Source organism: Colias eurytheme, chromosome 16, assembly GCF_061535395.1.
Source record: "Colias eurytheme isolate Ceu_HAF_F1 chromosome 16, ilColEury1 Martin Lab GWU primary, whole genome shotgun sequence".
Taxonomy (NCBI): Eukaryota; Metazoa; Arthropoda; class Insecta; order Lepidoptera; family Pieridae; genus Colias; species Colias eurytheme.
The window spans coordinates 7564436-7585194 of NC_142995.1; the positions used below are offsets into that span (position 1 = coordinate 7564436).

Sequence of the window (20759 nt, forward strand, 5' to 3'; positions counted from 1 at the left end):
AATTCCCCGTAAACGCCTCCGTGGTGGAATCTGGTATTTTTAGCAATGATAGACCTAATTATGAGCAATCTATCTGTACCGGTCACAAGTTGCACTTTTGAGTTTTTTGGAAGAAAAAAATAAAAAGATCAAGTTCAGTAACTCAAACTGCCCTAATATAATATTTTGACAATCGATTCCTCCTAAAGGCTTCCATGGAGGAATGTGTTTATTTTACCAATTATAGAACTAATTAAGAGCAATCTATCAGTACTGGTCACAAGTTGCACATTTGAGTTTTTTGGAAGAAAGAAATATTTTTTGATCGATTGATGTTGAAATTGTTTGAGCCAAAATCATGTTTTACTGCGTATAACTCTGAAACGGTAGGATATAGGAAAAAATGATTCAGGTGCAACTTGTAGATAATTTTATGGCCTTTCAATTTTTCCTTGAAAGTTTTTCTCTAACATGTACCGTTTTTGAGATTTAAGCGAAAAATGAAAAAATGGACCCATTTCCCCCCTCCCCCCACTCCGGGGCTCCTCCTAGTGGCCCGGGGTTTTAGTATGTTTATTACCTAGGGACTCTTGACATGTTTCCGAAGAAACATCTTACGTTACTAACTCACGAACTCTAGACCCCCCTTGGAGGGACTCATTCAATGGACTAATATTTATCTTAACTTTATTTTTTTACTCTGTATATTTTGTCCGCTAGAGGGCGCCACATTAGATTTTGTGAAACCCCATATAGCCTTTAGCTAGCTGGTCGCTGGTTATCCAGTGAACAATTCAGATGCTTCTTATGATATGTTATTTGTCGAATTCTGATAAGTAGTTTAGAAGTTACGAGGGAATAGATGAACATACATACATGACCTGTCAAAACCATAACCCTCCTTTTGCTTTGCCGTAGTTGGGTAAAAATATGTTAATGCCGTACTGTATCAAATGGCCATAAAGCACCCTTAAAATTGTAGCTTTCGTCGCTTTCATCAGCCTAAAAGATGTGGTCTGCACAAAAATGTACGGCATCGTTTTTTCCTAATTTATCTATGTTAATACTATTTAAAACAACGAATAAAGTGTAGAAAACTATTATATTTCATTAATCTACGATGTTTAAACTTTAACAAAATTTCTGGTTTTGCATTTCTCTATAACTTTTTTTAGAACGGTTTCTTTTGAACGGCAATACTATACAACAATTGAATTTTACAATATTATGTTAAAAAAAAAGTTCCCGTACAGGGTCAAATGACCTTACAGCTCTTTATATCAAGAATTCGATGAAATTAAGATGATTATTGGTATACATTTAAAAGAACAATTATTTTTTGACGGCATTGCTTTTAATAGTACTTTTGAGTGCTAGATAATGTTTTGGAACCGAAGCCGTACTTAGTCAAATGACCCCCTGGAGTGGGGAAAGAGAGGGGATTGCAACTCTCGATTTTTTCCCCTTGTCCCCATGATTTTTGTACGGCGTTGCGGAATAATGGATTAAAAGCAGTATAGCAATAGTATGACACAGATGCCGTACATGGTCAAATGACCAAATTTACCCCCGGTAACTCTCGGAAATTAAATTAAAATTCCGACTTGGTGGACCAACATTTTTGTACGGCACTGAGCGGTTTCTTATTATTTTTAATGGATCTATCGATGGTTAAGAATGCCGTACAAAAATATATGACCAAAATTTACCGAGTCTACCTGTACTTTTCAATTCTCATCTGCACTCAGTTGGACAGCTTACAAGTGACGGCATAGTGATGAATCTTATTATTTTTTGCTCTTCTTTCGTTCTAGATATGACCCCTGGTGGTTCATTTGACCCATATTTTTTTCATATGCGGGCTTGTAGTCTACTAGAATAACATAAAGGTGTAAGAACCGTGTATGGCTTAACAGGTTTATTAAAATTCAGCGATGTTATCCAGCGCCCGTGAGCGTCGCGTAATTATATGGGTATTCTCATTGACTCTTCTGTTTTATGTATGTCATGAATACATTAATATTGTAGCTGCATGTCAGATGTAAAGATAGCGAGTTAAGCGCTGTAAGTTGATGGCATATGTTGCTTTTAATTGAATTGATTAAATTTATTTAAATAACAACCCACTGTTTTTAGTTGAAGTCGCTATAAGTAATGGCCACATATTTTATTCTTTCTACAGGTACTCAGATAGAATGATGATTATTTTTTATTCAGTCATGCGAGTTTTTTTAATTGAAAGCAGTAATTAATAATTTTCGCAGCTATCGCAGGGGCCAACTTCAAGTGCCCTTTAAACGCTACGTATAATAGTGAATAGCCAGGTGTAAGTAAATTAATATTTATTACACATGATATACCTAAGGGACTGTCGAATGGGGTCAAGACTCACGCCTGTGCCAGTCATCCCAGTCCTCCCTTTTCCCATCTTACGAGTTACGAGAATGTATATTTTAATTACCGTTTAAACTTATTAAATGTTTCTTCATTGACAACAAGTCAATTAAAAATAATGTGCAAAAAAACCTGGTCAAGTACCTAGTTATTACATATCTGTGTTTTGTAATTACAAAAGGTGCTCACCATAGAAATCTAAATAACAAGACACTAGAAGTCGTAAGCGCGCGTGACATTGTCGCCGCTCAGGTGGTTACCATTCCACAAGTCTGTTCGTCGCTTGGTGGTCGCTTGTTCAGTTGTTTCTGACACGTGCGTGAGTAAACATGGTGTGTTGCAGCATTTCCCAGTGCGGAAATTCTTCCATAAATTGTAATTATACTAATAAAGGAATAACATTTCACCGGCAAGTATTTTTGTTTATAAATATTGCCGTTTTTCCTTAAAATTAAACAATATTTACAAGCAATACGAATGACACAGTCAACCGTTCCTCTCATCACGTTTAGCTATACATTGCCTTTTACTATTGTCAACATCTGACAGGTCGGTTGTTATAACTGCCAGATGTTATCAAATGACAATTACAAGAAGCAATGTACTGCATTGTTAACGATAAAGAGTAAATAGTCGCAAGCTAGTGATGTGATGTGTTAAAATTTTTCGATATCGTAATACGATGTTTTTTTGCGTAATATGACGACTGATGGAATAATTGGATTATATTTTAATTTGAATTCTATTTTATTTTTATAACTGATATATAACTTTTTAAACTAAGTACATTGATACAATCATTTTCGGACAATTTTACTGTCGATACAGAATCACATTAATTAAATATACAATAATGCCATAATGTAAAGGACATTCTTCGCTTAGGTTGACAAAACTATTATATGTTAAATATATTCTTTGTAGATTTCCACAACGCCGTCCTGACATTAAGGACGAATGGATATCCACGACTGGGAAAAGAAATTGGTTCCCTACAGGCTATAGTAGGATATGTTCAAAACATTAATTCAAAGAAGATGATTTCAATGTCACAACAAAAAGACGTACATTAAGTAATTGTTATAACTCTTATAATTTTTGGTGGTCTGGCGCGGTTCTGCATCAGGTGTTCGAGATTTTCAAATTTAAACTCTCAGTTTCTAAACCCCCTCCATTTTTTTAAATATATAATGTACAGACACTGTTTTATTATTTGTATATATAGATAAATAAATATTTAAGTACATAACATGTTTTTATTTCTTATACCTATATGTACAGTCTGCCGTGGGCCCACGAGATGAGCCTAACACTGTATTAAAATCAACAACTATATATTTCTTATTTGTTAACTATCACTTAACTATCGATAACAAGGCTGATGAAGTCTTACATCACTAAAGCGTTGAATGAACGTTAATGAAATTTCAACCTTATTTCTATGCGTTGAGGTTAAAAGTTATATCTATCAAAAATTAACGCCCTCTGTTGTCGAGTAGCCGAACTTTTTCGTATTTGAAGTTTCTAAGCAAAAGGAAACAAAACATCTTACGTACCTAGGGATGTTATACTAAAATAAACAGTAAAGTCGTGAGTTAGGGTACATATTAAAATGCGAAATTTATTATTTATGTTAGTTTTCATTAAAATGAAGCTGTCCAATAAAAGGCATAGTTTACTTGTGTGAACTGTCTAGATATCGTTTTAAATGTGTGGATTTTGGCGACAGTGGTTTTCATACTAATTATGACATTATAGCACTTCTATGTGTCTTGTTATTTAGATTTCTATGGTGCTCACTTATTTATAATGACACTACACGTGTGGCATTCGAACATTTTTGTTCTTATTATACAACTTCTTTGCACATTCGGTTTAATTATATTAAAATCTATCATTTCTGGCGATCCTTCGTTAAGCATTAATTAACGAGCTAGAAAGACTGCAGTAATGAGAAGCGTGGTGTTCTTTGCATAGTTTATATATTTAGTGATGCTTGATGAGAAATATTATTTATTTATATTCAAGGTAACTAACTATTAACTAATTAGTAGCTCACATGTTTGTTTTATTTTATCGATAATAATAATAATTTATTTATATATCTAAAACTTTGTACCTACTTATGTTTATTAACTATCTAGTAACCCTAGATTAGTTCGTTTCATAAAGATAATATTCTAGGATCAACTATAGTCTATACCATAAAAAAACCAACAAATTAATATTATTAATTACGTTTGTTGGTGATACAACATAAAATTTTAATTACTCCTTTCTGTCCTCGGCTAAAGTTTTTGTAAACATCATCTCAAAAGTCGAAGTGATTCAGAGATGTAAAGGATTGCCAAGCGGGTATAAGTACTAGGCGTGCATAAGCGTGCTGGATGTAATGAGAGGCGCTACGGTGCGTTCGTGCGCTAGTAACAACTCACCACCTTCCGTTTCGTGCCACACGATGCCCTCCAGCGTGACCGAGGTACCAGGCTCGCATGGCCCCAGGCAGTCTGGCTCTGTAATTGTCCCCACTGATGTACCAACGCACACTTCCGCAGTCTCCTGAAAAATGGAAAATAAAAGAATTAAAATTTTTTGTTTTCTAAGATTGTATAAAAAAGGTATAAACTATAAACAATCAAACTCCTTTATTTTGGAATAAAAAATATTGTGACAAAAACAAAGAAACAAAGACAAAGCAATAAACAATTGATAATCATGTCATTAAATTAAACACAAAAATGTTTATTTGGTAACGTAATAACTAATTAAGATTTTAGAAAAAAGAGCGTGTGCCGAGCACACTTGTCGGAAGTGAAACTTCAATGGCAAGATTCAAAGATACCAATTGCCATGATGCGACCAAATTTTACTCTCTTAGAGCGCCTGCTCTAGCCTTGGAGCCTTCCAAGGAGATGTTCGTTTGCAAAAATAGCGGACCTAAATCTGACTTCTGATATATATTGTATAGATCCCAGACATCCTATAGACAGATGTTGCCAACCAGTTTTGTGGTCCCCCTCCCCCCACCCCGGTAATTAAATATGGCATACAATGAAAAAAATAACAAGTAAATTATTAAAAAAACAAAATACCCGACTGCACACTAAAAAAAGAGTGATTGAAATGAATCTAATGATACCGCATACATATTTTTTTAAAGGGAAATTTAGAAAAAATATTATTATGTCTTTATCCCGTGGGACTTTTAGGATAAAATGTATCCTATGACACTCCCGTAATCAAGACAAATCTAACGATACCTCATACATCAAAATCCATCAAGCCGTTTAGGCTACAGGTGGTCACAAAGGAAAAGACATACATACATACTTACATACACTCGAAAAACATTACCCTCCTTCTTTGGCAGTCGGGTAAAAATTTCCGAAACATGCCGTGTGGGGTATCAAATGAAAGAGCTTATTGAGTAGATCACGAATATATAGCATACTATAACATTTCTTACACTTTCTCTAAGATTTTTTAGAAAATTTACGAAAATGCTCCATTTTTGAGTTAACTTTAAACCACTATATATTGAAAACTCATGAATATATTTTTTAAATTATTATTTTAAATAATTAATAGTCCATTGTTTACGATTCAATAGTTCGTACAGTGAAATGGTTGCATGGGGGAGTGGGGGGAGCATTCAAAGATGGCGAGTATATTTTTAAGTTTATGCCAAATCTAATCACACAGAGGCTGATTCAAGAATTTTCTGCCATATTTTTCATTCTGTCAAACACAACGACAGTGCAGAGATAATTATTCTAAGCCCTGACACCGATATTTTTGTATTAGGCTTAGGCCTTTATTTCTGGCATAAACTTGAAAATATACTCGCCATATTTGAATGCTCCCCCCACTCCCCTATGCAACTATTTCACTGTACGAAGTATTGAATCGTAAACAATGGACTATTGTTAATTATTTAAAATAATAATTTAAAAATATATTCATGAGTTTTCAATCTATAGTGGTTTAAAGTTAACTCAAAAATAGAACATTTTCGTAAATTTTCTAAAAAATCTTAGAGAAAGTGTAAGAAATGTTATAGTATGCATATATTCGTGATCTACTCAATAAGCTCTTTCATTTGATACCCCACACGGCATGTTTTGGAAATTTTTTTTTTTCTTTGTATGCCATATTTAATTACCGGGGTGGGGAGAGGGGGACCACAAAACTGGTTGGCAACATCTGTCTATAGGATGTCTGGGATCTATACAATATATATCAGAAGTCAGATTTAGGTCCGCTATTTTTGCAAACGAAACTCCACTGAGAGTCCGGTCTATCTCCTAAAGAAGTTTGTTCGACTTCAAAAACAAAAAACGATTTGCTGTATCGTAAAAGCTGAAAAATAATACATATCAGTAAGAATTCAAAAACGAAATTTAAAATAAAACATATTATTATAAGGCAGGTAGGTACCATTTTTTTTACCATGAAGAGGTAAGTAAAATTTAAAGGCAGTCAAAAGCAGCTTTGAATATCGTAACAGTTGCCTGTCACACGTACTAGGATTGCAGAAAATGCAAAGAGCATTTACAGCGTGGAACATAATCAAATGAAGCCAAATACATTCAACGGTCGACATGCGACTGGCACAGCGATATTACCGTCTCACTCACGCACACGGTTAATGGCGTAGCAAATTATGAACTCGACTCCTAAGTACCCGAGTCCCTATAGTCAACGCACGAAGAAATAACAAAATTTTATGTGAATCGCCCGAAGTTATCTTTTCACGTTTCAGTAACAACTATGTAATAGAGCAATTTAGAATTGATTTGTGCGACCCTTATAAATATCGAATGTGGATTTATCTGACCTTTAAGTAATTGTATCAGTACCCCACCTAATATCTACTCAATTGATGCTAGAGGCGGATTTTCCAATATCAATATTTAAAACAGTTCTAAATGCAGTGTTCTCATTTTCTTAAATGTTTGTAGAACCTATCGAGCAGCTTATTCAATATAAGTTTTGTAATATAGAACATATTATATGGATGATAGGTAGGTATACTTAATATAAATTGTTAGTCACATTCATATCGACATCCCGCGCCTTTCCGTTCATTTTACCATACGTAATTTGATGACGGTGCTTAAATTTTCTGAGCCAACCTTCAGATGCTTTAAAGTCAATTATGCCAAGTTGGTTGGCAAACTTTTCAGCCTTAGCTTTTATAATTGGCCCCGAGATGGGTACATTATTCTGGCGCTGATTGTTAAACCACGACAACATTGCCTGATCTAAGTCTTCGAATTTTGGCTTTCTTAATTTTTTAGACAAGTTTCCTTCCAGCGCCGCCTGTAGAAATGTTTTTTGGTTTTTCCAAATGGTAGCAACAGTGGATCGACTTAGTTCAAAACGCCTTCCAACGTCACTTTTCTTTTCTCCCTTTTCAATGGCACGTATCACACAAACTTTTTCGTCAACACTAATCGCTTTCCGTTTACTGGCCATGTTAACAGTTTCAAAGTAGGTTTACGATTGATAATACGATAGGTACCTAGTATGCTTGGTCGAAACCATCACTTCCGAGAAAACAATGCGTCATACTGCACGTGTACAAGGCAATTAAGGATAACAAAAGCTAGACCGACCTCGGATGTTTCGGAGCTTCAAAGTCTTTTGTTACCTGATAACATAACATAAACAATAATACCGATAATAAATATTTACTGTCTAAAAATATGAACACATTTCTTCGTAATAGAGAATGGCGTATCGCTATAAAGAGTGTTTCAATATGTGAGTTTTAACGCAAACCAACCAACTTGGGCTCACTCCAACGTTATAGGGAGTTTATCGTTATAAAGGATAATAACGTTATAAAGAGTTTACACTGTAAACTATATTAGATATTATCACGATATTATAGTATTGCGAAAACTTCATCAAGTCATGAATGAATTCTCTTAATTCGGGGTAATAGCCCACAGATGGAATCACGTGTCAAAATATCTTACGATAAGCAAATAATCGATTATCTCATACCCACGCGGAGAGTATAAATAACGTAAACGGTTCATTGTTAGACGAATGGCAAATGTGCGATCGTCTTACGCCCACCGCCGCGCTACAAAAGACAATACCCTGTTTATACGTTCAGTTAAGCCGCAAACATATTAATATTTCGACACGCCATATCGCTATTAAATCCTTTATGGGCGCTGCGAACGTTACGAGCCGAGGGGAGGCAGAGGAGGGTTGCCGAGTGCGCGCTCAATGCTTGCACTCGAGCGAGCAGGGGTCGCCAGCTGCCGCTTTATCTCGCCCAAACAACCGCCGAGTCTCGGCAAAAAACTTCGATTCACATTAACATTTCAATAAAACTCGAGCGAGCGCTAGCGTATCGAACGCAAATAAAGTCTGAGACGCGCCGGTGTCAAAGGACAATAGGTGGTAAATCAATTCACGACATGGACAAAGGAACGGGAATGTAATGAGCGCGCCGACTTCGATTAAGATGCCGGAGAGATTCTGAGATATCCCTTTGTGATGAAGGAACTAATTTGCAGTCGCCGCTGTCTCGCAACTCGCAAGCGCACCGCAAATGGAAAGCGACAGACACCTACATGCCTAATGACTCGAAACGTCTCCTCTACCCGACCCCTGACTCACACGATATCGCTATAACGCGAATCTAATTTACGCGCTGTGGACCGCGACAAATTGCGGTTATGCGGGAAACAGGAGATATTTGGCGTCCGACTGAGAATGGGAAACGATTTCCAGCGGAGCAACCGAATTACAATCCACTAAAACGACTACGTATATCATTAAAATAATTTAGGGAAACGGCGCGTTTAGTGCTCGCGTTTATGGTGGACTGCGGCGTGCCAAGCGATAAATACCGGGGCGGAGTAGAGCGTCTTGTTTATGTTATACGAGCCATCGGAGAGTAGAACGTTTATATTCCGCTATGCGGAATGAGCGGCGACACAGCACCGCGCTGCCGGCTAATGTGCTGGAACGCATCAGCGATACGACCAAAGCGCTGCCAACACAAAGTACAAATTGGAGCGACTTCATTATTAGCGATGCTCTGTTTGAGCTATTTATGGTAATGTCGAAGGAAAGAATTTCAATGTTTGAGAACATTTAGATCGCATGTTTCAACGGTACGTGTGTGGAAGCAACAACAATGTATCGAATTAACCAAGTAACCGAGCTATCGAGGCGTACACGACTCTAGCCCTTAAGATAAAGCAGAGCTCTCCACTTCAAATGAAACAGCCGTAATCAATACGAATAATGTTAGGAGATGCGTCTCACGCTCGCCCCACTTAGTAAACTAAATTAATATGTTAATGAACAAGACACGGAATGAATTGAAAGAAAGCTCAGAAGTAATTGAAATAATTACCGTTTCCCTCGACTTTTCGCTTGCCTTCAGGGCGATGTTTTTAACGCAATAATTATATTATGCAAATACATTGAAATGAGCCTCGAGACTCGAGTTTGTAATATTCGCCGTTAAAATGAAATTATGGCCTGTCTTTTATACAATTAGACGGAGTAATCTTTATAAATGAATTGTTAGTTAGTTAGCTTGGACTACAAGTTTTTGCTGTAATAAAGTCAAATTGCTGTGTTCTTATTTGAAGTTATTTTAAGTCGTTAAAAATTCACTGAAAAAATTGACTGTTGAGACTTATTAAGACTTTATAAGAATCAACATTTACTTACTCGCATTGACGTATAACTAAAAAAGGATCTATCTTAATATAATTCTTAGCAGTATTCCTTCAACTATACATTCGCAATTAAAACTTTACATCCATCCGCGTTCTGTACCATTCTAAAAAAAATAAAAAACAAGTAAAAAACATTCATATCCAATGTCATCTCCACACACGTTTGCAAACAACATTGTACCACTGCGTATTTGAACAATCGTAAAGTTTTACAACTATCTAAGGATTTTATCCCATACCTACGTACTTACTGTAAAGTTTGACACATTTACACCTCGCTATTAACACGAAAAGCTTGTCAGATATGGACCTCACGTTTTGAGCACTGCTCTTAGCACGACAACTATTAAACTGTATGGCCTACAACATTGTTTGGCAATTGTAATAAAATTGCGCACACAAATTTCGCACTTATGTCCGGAGATCATGAAACATTTTGTCGTGTTCAAATTAAATGCGTAGCGATGTGTCTGTGGTAGGTGATAGGTCCCTATTTTAGGTGAAAACATAATCACCTCTTTATAAAAAAAAATACATAAATGAATCCGTTTGTGTAGCTACAGTATTTTATTAAAATTTACTTGGTATCTACTCTATTCGTATTTCTTTTAATAAATACTTATAAATTACTGCAATATATGAAACTACTTATAAGCTATTGATGCAATCGTGCAATGCTGTGACGTTTATTACAGACAAATAACCTCTAGATATAATTAGATATTCTGATAAATATGACACTACATTTGTATTACAGCTATGTTTAATTTTAATCGTATGTTTTAAATATCTACTACGAACCTAATTGCTTTTTCGAGAAATTGAATAATCTCGATTCCAATTTTTATTAACAGAAATCTTTACACGAATAAAGCCCGCTTTTACGAATTACCACTTTCAGAAATAGAAATACATGATCAACCATAACAAAAAAGTAAATAAAACCTAACCATCTTTAAAACACAATCAAATACACTAATAAAATATTTAAGCCATAATATCAGCTCTACAAACACGAGGCACGGGCACTACGAAGTGTATAAATAATAATCAAGCCCCGGCTTTGAGCTGACACACCCCAGCTAATTAACTCGTAACAATTGGATTTGATGCCACGCAACTGTTTCAATATTCCTTTCATCCCTCGTCTGTTGGCCGGCAGTCGGCACGAATGGCGTGGCACGGATTTTTCGACTGTACCTACCTGCTGTGTGTTTCGTATGTCCTAGTACCTGCCCAATATATGTAGCTTTAAAATGAATATAATGATTAATGAAACTTAATTAAAGGTTTTAATTTTATGAAGAAAAAAAAGGAAATATTTTTTTACGTAAATCTCTATAATTTTCAAAAAACTTTGAAAAACAAGAAATTCAAATGTAATTGTTTAATTTACTCGTGGATATTTTGAATCTAACTCGAATTTCAAATTCACAAATAGAATAATGATAATCTCAGCAGCATACATACAAAATATGTATTAGATATTTTGATATTTTATTTCATATAAGGTTTATTTTATCTCAAGCAATCTTCTTATTTATTTACATAAAAGCGAAAAAACACTGCTTTCATTGCAGATAAGCTAGAAGTGAATCTTAAAAATACATATTCAGAAATCCGTTACAATAAACATAAAACTTCACGCTTCGAATAACATTTCAATCTGATAAAATTAATCGCGCTATCTGAACATCATCAACAGGTTTTACAATAGTCATTATTTGTAAGGCGAAAGCAAAGTACACGTTATAAATATGTAATGCTTTATGAATCGAAATATCTGTATTTAATATAATTCATATCAATTATAATGTCCAAAACAATTCAATTTCAATTTCAATACGTAGATACAAAGCAAATTTAATTAGTCTCTTTAAAAGTATGTTAACGCAAATGGGCACAAATATTCATAGCAAAATATTAATAAATTATATTTTAAATAATATATCGCAATGCGCTGGAAATATCAGTTAATTATTGAGTACGGACGTGCGCTAATTAACTACGAATTCACCATCGACAAACATCGGAAATAAAATTGAAAGCTGTTTCATCGTAAAACAATCGCCCTCCACGGAGTCTCGAACAATATTAATTAAAAATAAAACCTCTTCCCACCTCTTGGAAGCCTGGTAATTAAAAGAGAAATAACCGTAACAAATTTATAAGAAAAAAGCGAAAACAAAATGTGGTTAAACTTACCTGAATAGGGATTTTATTTTAACTAAACCAATTATGTACCGATTATGTTTATTGTTTACTTATATTAATTTTGTTTTTGAAAGTCAAGATCGGCAATTAGAATGCCTAGTATTCAAAGTATTAAGTAGGTATTAAAAGTATTCAAAGATAATCTAAAACATCTTAATTTCTACTCAATAATCGAATGCTCATATTATATTACGAACGACCGAATTTATCTATAAACATTACAGAATAAGTCTCTATATCAATGCAACATTAATCCGAGCGCATCATTAAACTTTAACCTTTTAAAAAGCTTTTAAAAACTATAGAACCATCGTAATCCATTCACTTTGTAACACTGGTCTTGAAAGCATTTGTCTGTGCCTGTACGAGTCGTATATAGTAATTTAGACCACGTTGCCAGTGTGTCAAGCTTCCGTTATTTTCGCTCAAAGCGCACAAAGAGCGCGGCAAAATAAAGTAGCATTCTTTCACAAAGCCAGCACGAATAGCGCAACACTACTTACGTTTACAACCTCCTTTGAAATGGACTCTTTGTTTTAAAACCCTTCGTTCACTGGGTTCACGGAGTTATGCTCACGCTTGATTCGAAAAAAAAAGCTTTATATTTTTGATAACCAATTTATAATTGAATACATAGGTCATAGTATATTCAAAGCAACATCAATAATAAATAATTAAACGTTCGAGAAGTTAATTAACAGTCTTATTGCAAATTAAAATTGTATATCAGCTGTCACGTATGCAAATATGCATAAAATATCAGGAAAACAAGAATAGTCAACAGTTTTTAAAGAAATGTTTCATAAACTTTTATTATTCACAAATGTTACTGTAAACATGTTTATATTACAGTAAAATAAATAGACGACAAAAATAACAGCCGCATTTTCAAACCATGATATGGAACAATGCGAGACAAAACAATCTCTTTTAATTATACTCTTTGAGCTGAAAGGGAACTATTGTATAAAAGCTATCTGCATTCAGTTTCTTTATTGGAAACATGCTTCTGAAGAGTCTTTCAAAAGACGCTCTGTATATTAAAAAATATTTGCTTCGAAGTCAATTCGTTGGACTCTGTTTCTTTAGCAAACATTTTAAATCGGTCTTGAACTCTTAAGAAAATATGTCGGATGGATTTATTCATTTGAAATGCATAATTCTGTATATCCAAAGCATCGAGAGCAGAGGAAATCTGTCTCTCAGTGCATAAAGCAATAAAATAAGCAACGATATGCCAATCGCGCATAACAATTTTTTTCGAGCATTTAAAATTGCGGTTTTATATAAAGTTTATCTCAGAACGAATTGCATATATTAAATATGTAACATGATCGTATAAATATCGAAAAACAGTTTTGTGAATACCAAGAATTATATGAATATGAAGCAATGTATAGGAGCTGAAACTCGTTAATCGCAATATTGTAAGCTATAAAGCTTCCTTTCAGCGTAATTAATTGGTTCGCCGTAACTACCTACTAACATACCTTCGTAATCCGATCATACATAGTCAATAGGATATACGTAATCAACACCGAGATTAATTATACTTTAAAGAAAGCATTTTTCTAGGATATTTATCCAAAATGTAAAACGTTCTATGTATAATTAAATATTTATACAGTACTCCAAAAGTAATAATGCGCATAGAAATCTTATACAGAAACCGTTGCCGAACAGTGACCTGTTCGGCAACGGTTTCTGTACCTATATCTATTCAACTGGATGTTTCATAGATACGTAAATAAAAATATGAAAGTTGACAGCACAGATTTACAACGATAAAATCATAGAGCGGGGGTAGTGATAGCATGCAGTTTCAACAAGCCATCCCCTTCGAGTGGAGACAGGCGACCCTCGTTAGACGAATGGCGACGGCATCCGTGACCCAACGACGTGTTATTTATATCCCGGACAAACGCTTTTACAAGCACAATATCGAAACTCGATTTTTATCGCTTCGGGGGAAGATAAACGAACCTTAATATCCCCTCGTTTTACACTCACTCAAATAACGTATAATATTCATTTAGCGCTCTTAAAGATTTATATAAAACTCGACTACAACGAGCCAAATTATCCCTTTAAAACTTTACTGGTGGCGTAAATATTCATGAAGCTCATATTAATATTACGGTACAGTCGCGTTAATGAAACAAGATGCTAACTCCGAGGCTCACTCGAAGCTTTTAAATAATTCCGCACGCGACGCTTCTCGCGCCTTTGTACCGGCGCTACCTATTATTACAAATTATTTTTAATTTCACAACTTAGCCAAACACACGACACCGCTCTCTAATAACTCACATTGTAAAATTCGAAGAGCTTCTTGTGTCTCTGCGTGCCAAATACAAACATTAAAGCATAACCTTTCCGTTTTAACAATACTTGAAAAGAAAATGGACCGTGAAAATTGTAACACAACAATGACTCGTAATGAAATCTCTTTTTTTACGGTTGTGTCGGGGCTGAGCAATTTTAACCTCGTTTCCATTGAAATTCGCGTTTCATGCGAATAACAAAGGGGTTTAGGCTCTGTGAAACGTCAATTGTGAAGAGGGTAGTGTCCGGATGATGTCGGCCGGCACTCGGCAGCCAGTGGACACAACGGTCGACGACACTACATACACTATTTATACGGATCCGCGCGTACCTACCGCCGCCTCTGAATAATGCATGAGCGCCAACGAATGTTTTAAAAAGTTAACAAGGTTTTCCGAGCTTTCCTTTGTTTTCCACTTATAGAGAAAAACAAATTCCACTCGAACAACAACACTAAAAACATCTAACTAGGTGTATCAAGTCGCTGATGCTATGAATTATTAAACAGATGATACGAGCAAAATATTATTTTATGAACTCTGAAGAAAATGAGAGTCGTAAACATACTTCAGAAATTGCAGCTGCCATCTTAACACCCACGCCAAATTACGTTCTTTATTCGTTTGCTCGAGCCAGTACTTTTTATTGAGATTTTTGTTTTATTTGTCATGCCTGTCGTTTATTTTTGTACAATAACAATGAAATTACAGGAATTTGCAACACTCAACTTAAATAATCTGTTAACCAAGGAAACAAAGTCCCGAGAAGGGTGGCTTTTAGTAGCTACCGAGTCTAAAAGTTGCGGTATCCTCGTACTACAAGCTCCGGCGAGGATATCTACTCGATAACAGGATTACCTCGCCCTCAGCGTTGTTACCGGGTAATTTGCACGCAAGCTCCCAATAGAGCTCCAAGACGATAATGCTCTCTTGGTACTTTTGCTGTAATCAACTTTTGTTTTCTACTAAAGACAAAATAAAAGGTTGAATTATTATTTATACATACACTACGCAGATGTTATTTATGCACGATCATTATTAATTAAATTCTTATTACCGTCCAATCCATAATAAAGTACATTTTTTATCAATAATCAGCGAACAGCATTCATTCCTGTAAAATGTTAAATTATTCATGACAGCAATAAAACACTGTTCGACATTAAAACAATATCATTAAAATAAACGCATTTTATGCAAATAAAACAGATTGAGGTATTCAGAGCATTGTCAATAAAACTGTCAGTATTGGTGTATTGTCGAAATTAATTACGACGTTTTTAAACGATCGAACGTCATTACTCGTTTTCATTTAGAAATAATTAAAACAAAACAATCTCGAGTGGGTATTATTTGATATAATAATAGCGAATAAAATTTTAACAGTTGACGGAGTCGTGAAACCTTTACGACGTTATAAAATGGTAATGGATTAACTTGATCGACTCAGTCGTCTCTTAACGAGCGGCCGGAGTCGACTTCCTCAATAAAATAATGGTCTTTCGGCGCGGTACCCGGCGTACCCGCGGCTGTAGGCCTTTAAAATATTATTAATGTTCACGAACGTGGGTGTGTTAGTATGTTATACGACGTGGTTTACTTTGTATATGCGAGTTGTAAATACATTTATTATAATCGTAGAGTCGATACTTTATTGTACACGCTATCCTCTTATGTTGAATTACCTTGTATTTATTACATGTTGTTGGTTACTTAACGTATACGTATAGTATAGATTGTTATCTAACTTATTATAGTCAAGTAATACTATATTATTTCTTTAATTATGAACGAAAGCAAACATGAAAAAAGTATTTCAATCAATAACATTCTATTTTAAATCCATTTCAAAATCAACTTACTTTTAACATTACTTATATCTACTTATTGTTAATTCTGGCATATGATATTTAAAATTTTAAACTTAAAAATGTATCTCAATCATGAATCATAATTTCCAAGTACCTAGTTAAATATAATTCTATCAATAACATGAGAACATAATTTACAAGGTACATATTTCGAAAACGAAGTAGCACCGTTTATCACCGTCGCAGATTATAGAGGGATAGCAAAGGGCAAAATTGACTGACCCTTTGTGAAGCCATAATCATATTTATGGCTCTCTGATGATACGCCAATACAGATACAACTGTATATCTGTTTTCTTTACAGTCTATAGCTTTATTTTTGCTAGAATTCAATTTGCAAGAAATAATACGATTAAAGACGTAGCGCGTTTGGTAGGTACCTAAAAGACGGCAGAATCGCAGATAAAAACTCAATATGTACAATAAAACGATAATAAATAGCATTTTAAAACCCTCATAAAATCTAAATGTAAAATATACGCGCAAAATAAAGCAAACAAACAATTATAACCACATCATAACACACGTGCAGAGGTCGCTAATTAACGGTTACATAAAATGAATTCAACGATGAGATAAAATGAACGAAATGATCATAAAATAACCGATGTTGACGTATCTCGATAATCTCACGCTCAACTTAATGATTTCGACATTCACTTCATTACTCATCACTAATTAAATTGGGTTTTAATAAAGCTGCCTATCTTATATCTCACGTTAACATCCATGACACGGCAGTTTTAATCCAATGATAATTATGTCCACTAAATATAATATATTTTATGGCTCTTTAAAACCAATAAACGAGATTATATAAATCCTTTTATAACTATATATATATACTTATGAAGTTATGAATGATAATAATATATTTTATGATATTGTAATATTTGACTTTGACCTCCAAGATATAAATTCGTAACATCAAAGCTCTCTGCCTAATTAAATATCTCGAAAACGAATAAATAATGGAATGTCATTAAAAATTACCAGTTTCACAATACAAAGGTAGGCGAAACTTATTAATTATTACAAATAAAACTTGACTGTCGTAATTAAGAGTCCATTTTGCGACAAGCTCTTAAAATTCACTCTGAGCTCGGCGGGAGGCTGGAAGGCGAAATAATTAAAGCGTTGGGTATAAGAAAATGCAGGGTGGCATGAGATCAAAGGACAGGAATTCTCCTTGCGTAAATAAAACGCCGCTTTCGAGGGTTTCGGTATTTGATACATAACTACTGACTTACAGTTGCCGACGACTTATTCAATATTGAGAAACGTTCGCCCCTTTAGATCTCCAATTGCAAACTTTATGAACATTTCATGAATGAATAATTCGTAGCCGAGACTGTTAAATAAAGAATTCGATAAAATTGACACGAGAATAATCTTATATCGCATTGAATATAACAGTTGGTATAAATTACGTTCTGTTGAGAAACTTTCAAGGAATTTATAACAAAAAGCGACCATGCATTCAATTTTAAATTATTGTCAACAGTCTAACGGATGTTAGCTATTTATATCACGCTATACGGCTGTGATAGATCAAAAAGTATACGATTAAAGGCACAATATAATTACACAATTAACAGCTGTCGCGGCTTAATGAACTTGTAATGAATTCCAATGTACTTTTAATTACAAACCAATTATGGTATGATTTAAAACGTTTAATTGTTTCCATTATAAACAGTTTTATCCATTTTCGGATCTTTTATAATCCATAAGCAAAAGGAAAATCGTTTTGGAACCTCTCTATTTTACTGAAATCCTGGTGATTAAAGAATATCATACATTCAAAAAGTCGCAAATTTTTTAATTTTTATGTTTTTTTTCTTTATATTGTATTCTATTTTATTATACTTACCTACAATTCCTGAGGGAAAGGAGTGTTTACGCGACCCACACACGACTTACCTGAAAAAATACAAAACTACAATCAAACGTAATTCGTGTTATTTGATTTAGATAAATTAGCAGCCTGCATTAAACAATTTGATCTTATTTTTTAATTATAAAGAAATCCAATGTATGCAGTCAGTAATAAACTACATGTGACGATATCTGATGAAATTTTAAATCATTTGTCATAAATATAGTATTTGTCACAATAACCTCATAATATTAAGGCGCTATAAAACATGTAATTCATTAATATATTAAAAACAAATAAAACATCGTTTTATAATAACAATAAAACGTATAAATCGTTTGACCTCCAATTTGCATATTCATAAAAGCAAAATCGTTATCGGCTCTATCAATTATCTAAAATTGATTTACTTAACATTAATTATTTATTTAATACATTATCATACGCTATAATTATCTATATTTTCGTATGTACATAATAGGAGAATAATTAAATACTAATTTTCCTACCAGCGATGCGTGTAAATTAGATCGCTTTGAAGGGACTATCAAAGGAATAATACACAATAATGATTAGTATTGGACCAGCGGATAAAAGCAATTATTATCAAACAAATGACATTATATGTAATCGCCTCCCATAAAGGCTTCACGACCGTCAAATTAAATACGAAAACGCGTCTCTATGAATAAATATACGTAATTAAATATTGGACATTCAATTAGTTTGTAATAAATTGTCGGCGGTTTCCAAACACATCCGGACCGGTGTTGATAAAGATTTATCTTTTGTATCTATATCGAGTTATTAGCTATGTGATATAATTCCGTTTAATTAATGATGTCTATTTCAATAGATAGTATTAAACATTCAATTTATGGGATAGATATTTTTGTATCTTGGAAAGGCTCGAATAGCGTATGGTAGTTCTGATTAAAGTGTGGATTCGACTTCGATCTTTCGATCTGCAACAAACAAGTTTGCGTGAAACAATAGTGAAAAAATATACCTATAATAAGAGTTCTAATCCATAAACCATCATAATTTTAAATAAAATTAATTTTAAACAGCCTAGAGAAGACTAAAAGATCAAAGCATTACAATTTCTTGTTACATGTATACACAAACACATTTAAATCTCCGCCAAATTGAATAGCATTATTTATTCGTTCAAAGTGTGGAGCGATCTGGCAATTACCAATTAACTATACTATAACGCGAAACAGCTAGCAATTATAAAACATAAACACGGCGAGGATAATTTATTGACGCAAACAAGCAAAAACTGAAGTCGCTCATAATAATGAACCAACGTTCGCTATCCAAAGTTATTTCGGCCGAAATCATAATAGCCAACAGTCCATTTAATGTTTCCATTATAGAAAATCTCCTTTACAACCCAAATAAAACTTAGAAGAGCGAAAAAAGGTCCGTTTCTATTTCAACTTTTTCTCCGCAACATTATCTAAATATCGCCGAAAGTAAACTACGCGTAATAACAGTTGAATGTTATTTTTATTGCGGCAAACCTTTTTGCGGTTGTTCCCGACGAAAATCCTTTTTAAGTCTGACAGTTGACTCGTCACAAACTCGTTAAACAATCCTAAATTGTTAAAAATTAACATTCAAATTAGGGGAGTGCTATTAGTGGAATTAGTGAGAATTCTCATAAATCGTCTTGAGGGTGAGGGACCCTCTATTGGCTTGGCGTCGACATCGTACTAATAAATGAAGCAGAAAACTTCTACCAGTTTTATGTAGTCCGGAAGGTTGTAATATTTAAGCGAAAATTGCGTCTATTTTCACAAGCTTAAAGCTCAACTTTCTATGAGAACAAATTTTATAGTATTTTACACATCGTCCGTCCTCTTTCCACACGCTGGTTTAAAAGAGGTAGGAGAGAAACTCTTTATAGCTTATAAAATGAGCTCCGCTGCCTCATGTTAACCTGGTAAAGAAAATGAAATTATGAGCATGGCGCGTGTAAAGAAAGCGCATGACAACTCCAATTTCTAACGGAATGGAGGGTCTCGAGGTCTCGGTTTCACGAAAGTATTTTCCACGAATAGTTTAAAAGAAAAAATAACCTTACTTTACTTACTTATCAATCAATTCTAATAAACAGACATGAACTGTGTTATGTGCAAAATCATGATAAGATCGCTATAATTTACACAATACGCAGAAATGAATAAAAATGCATCAACATTGATATGGCTTAACGACCCCTATAGAATTCGTTAAAAGCAATTTAAAAATCGTTTTTTGTCTCTTATTCTGTTGACTGATTGCCGTTTTTCTTATCTTTTAGCAGATGTTCGGGCGTGTTCTTTTCGTAACCAGTGATGGGTATCGAAGCGAGCACAAAAAAAGTTCAACAATA

At 34.2% G+C, this 20759-nt stretch overlaps 2 protein-coding genes across 4 annotated transcripts in view; one reads left to right on the forward strand and one right to left on the reverse strand.

Annotated features, from left to right (window-relative positions):
* LOC149901919 (uncharacterized) overlaps positions 1-20759 on the forward strand; it is a 106145-nt gene that overhangs the window by 29609 nt on the left and 55777 nt on the right. The window lies entirely within an intron of this gene.
* Positions 1-20759, reverse strand: part of LOC149901920 (uncharacterized) — a 128568-nt gene that overhangs the window by 17499 nt on the left and 90310 nt on the right. For all 3 annotated transcript variants that reach the window (XM_090110653.1, XM_090110652.1, XM_090110655.1), the window contains exon 3: positions 4809-4932. In XM_090110653.1, the coding sequence (XP_089966779.1) occupies positions 4809-4932 (124 nt within the window). The remainder of the gene's footprint in view (positions 1-4808; positions 4933-20759) is intronic.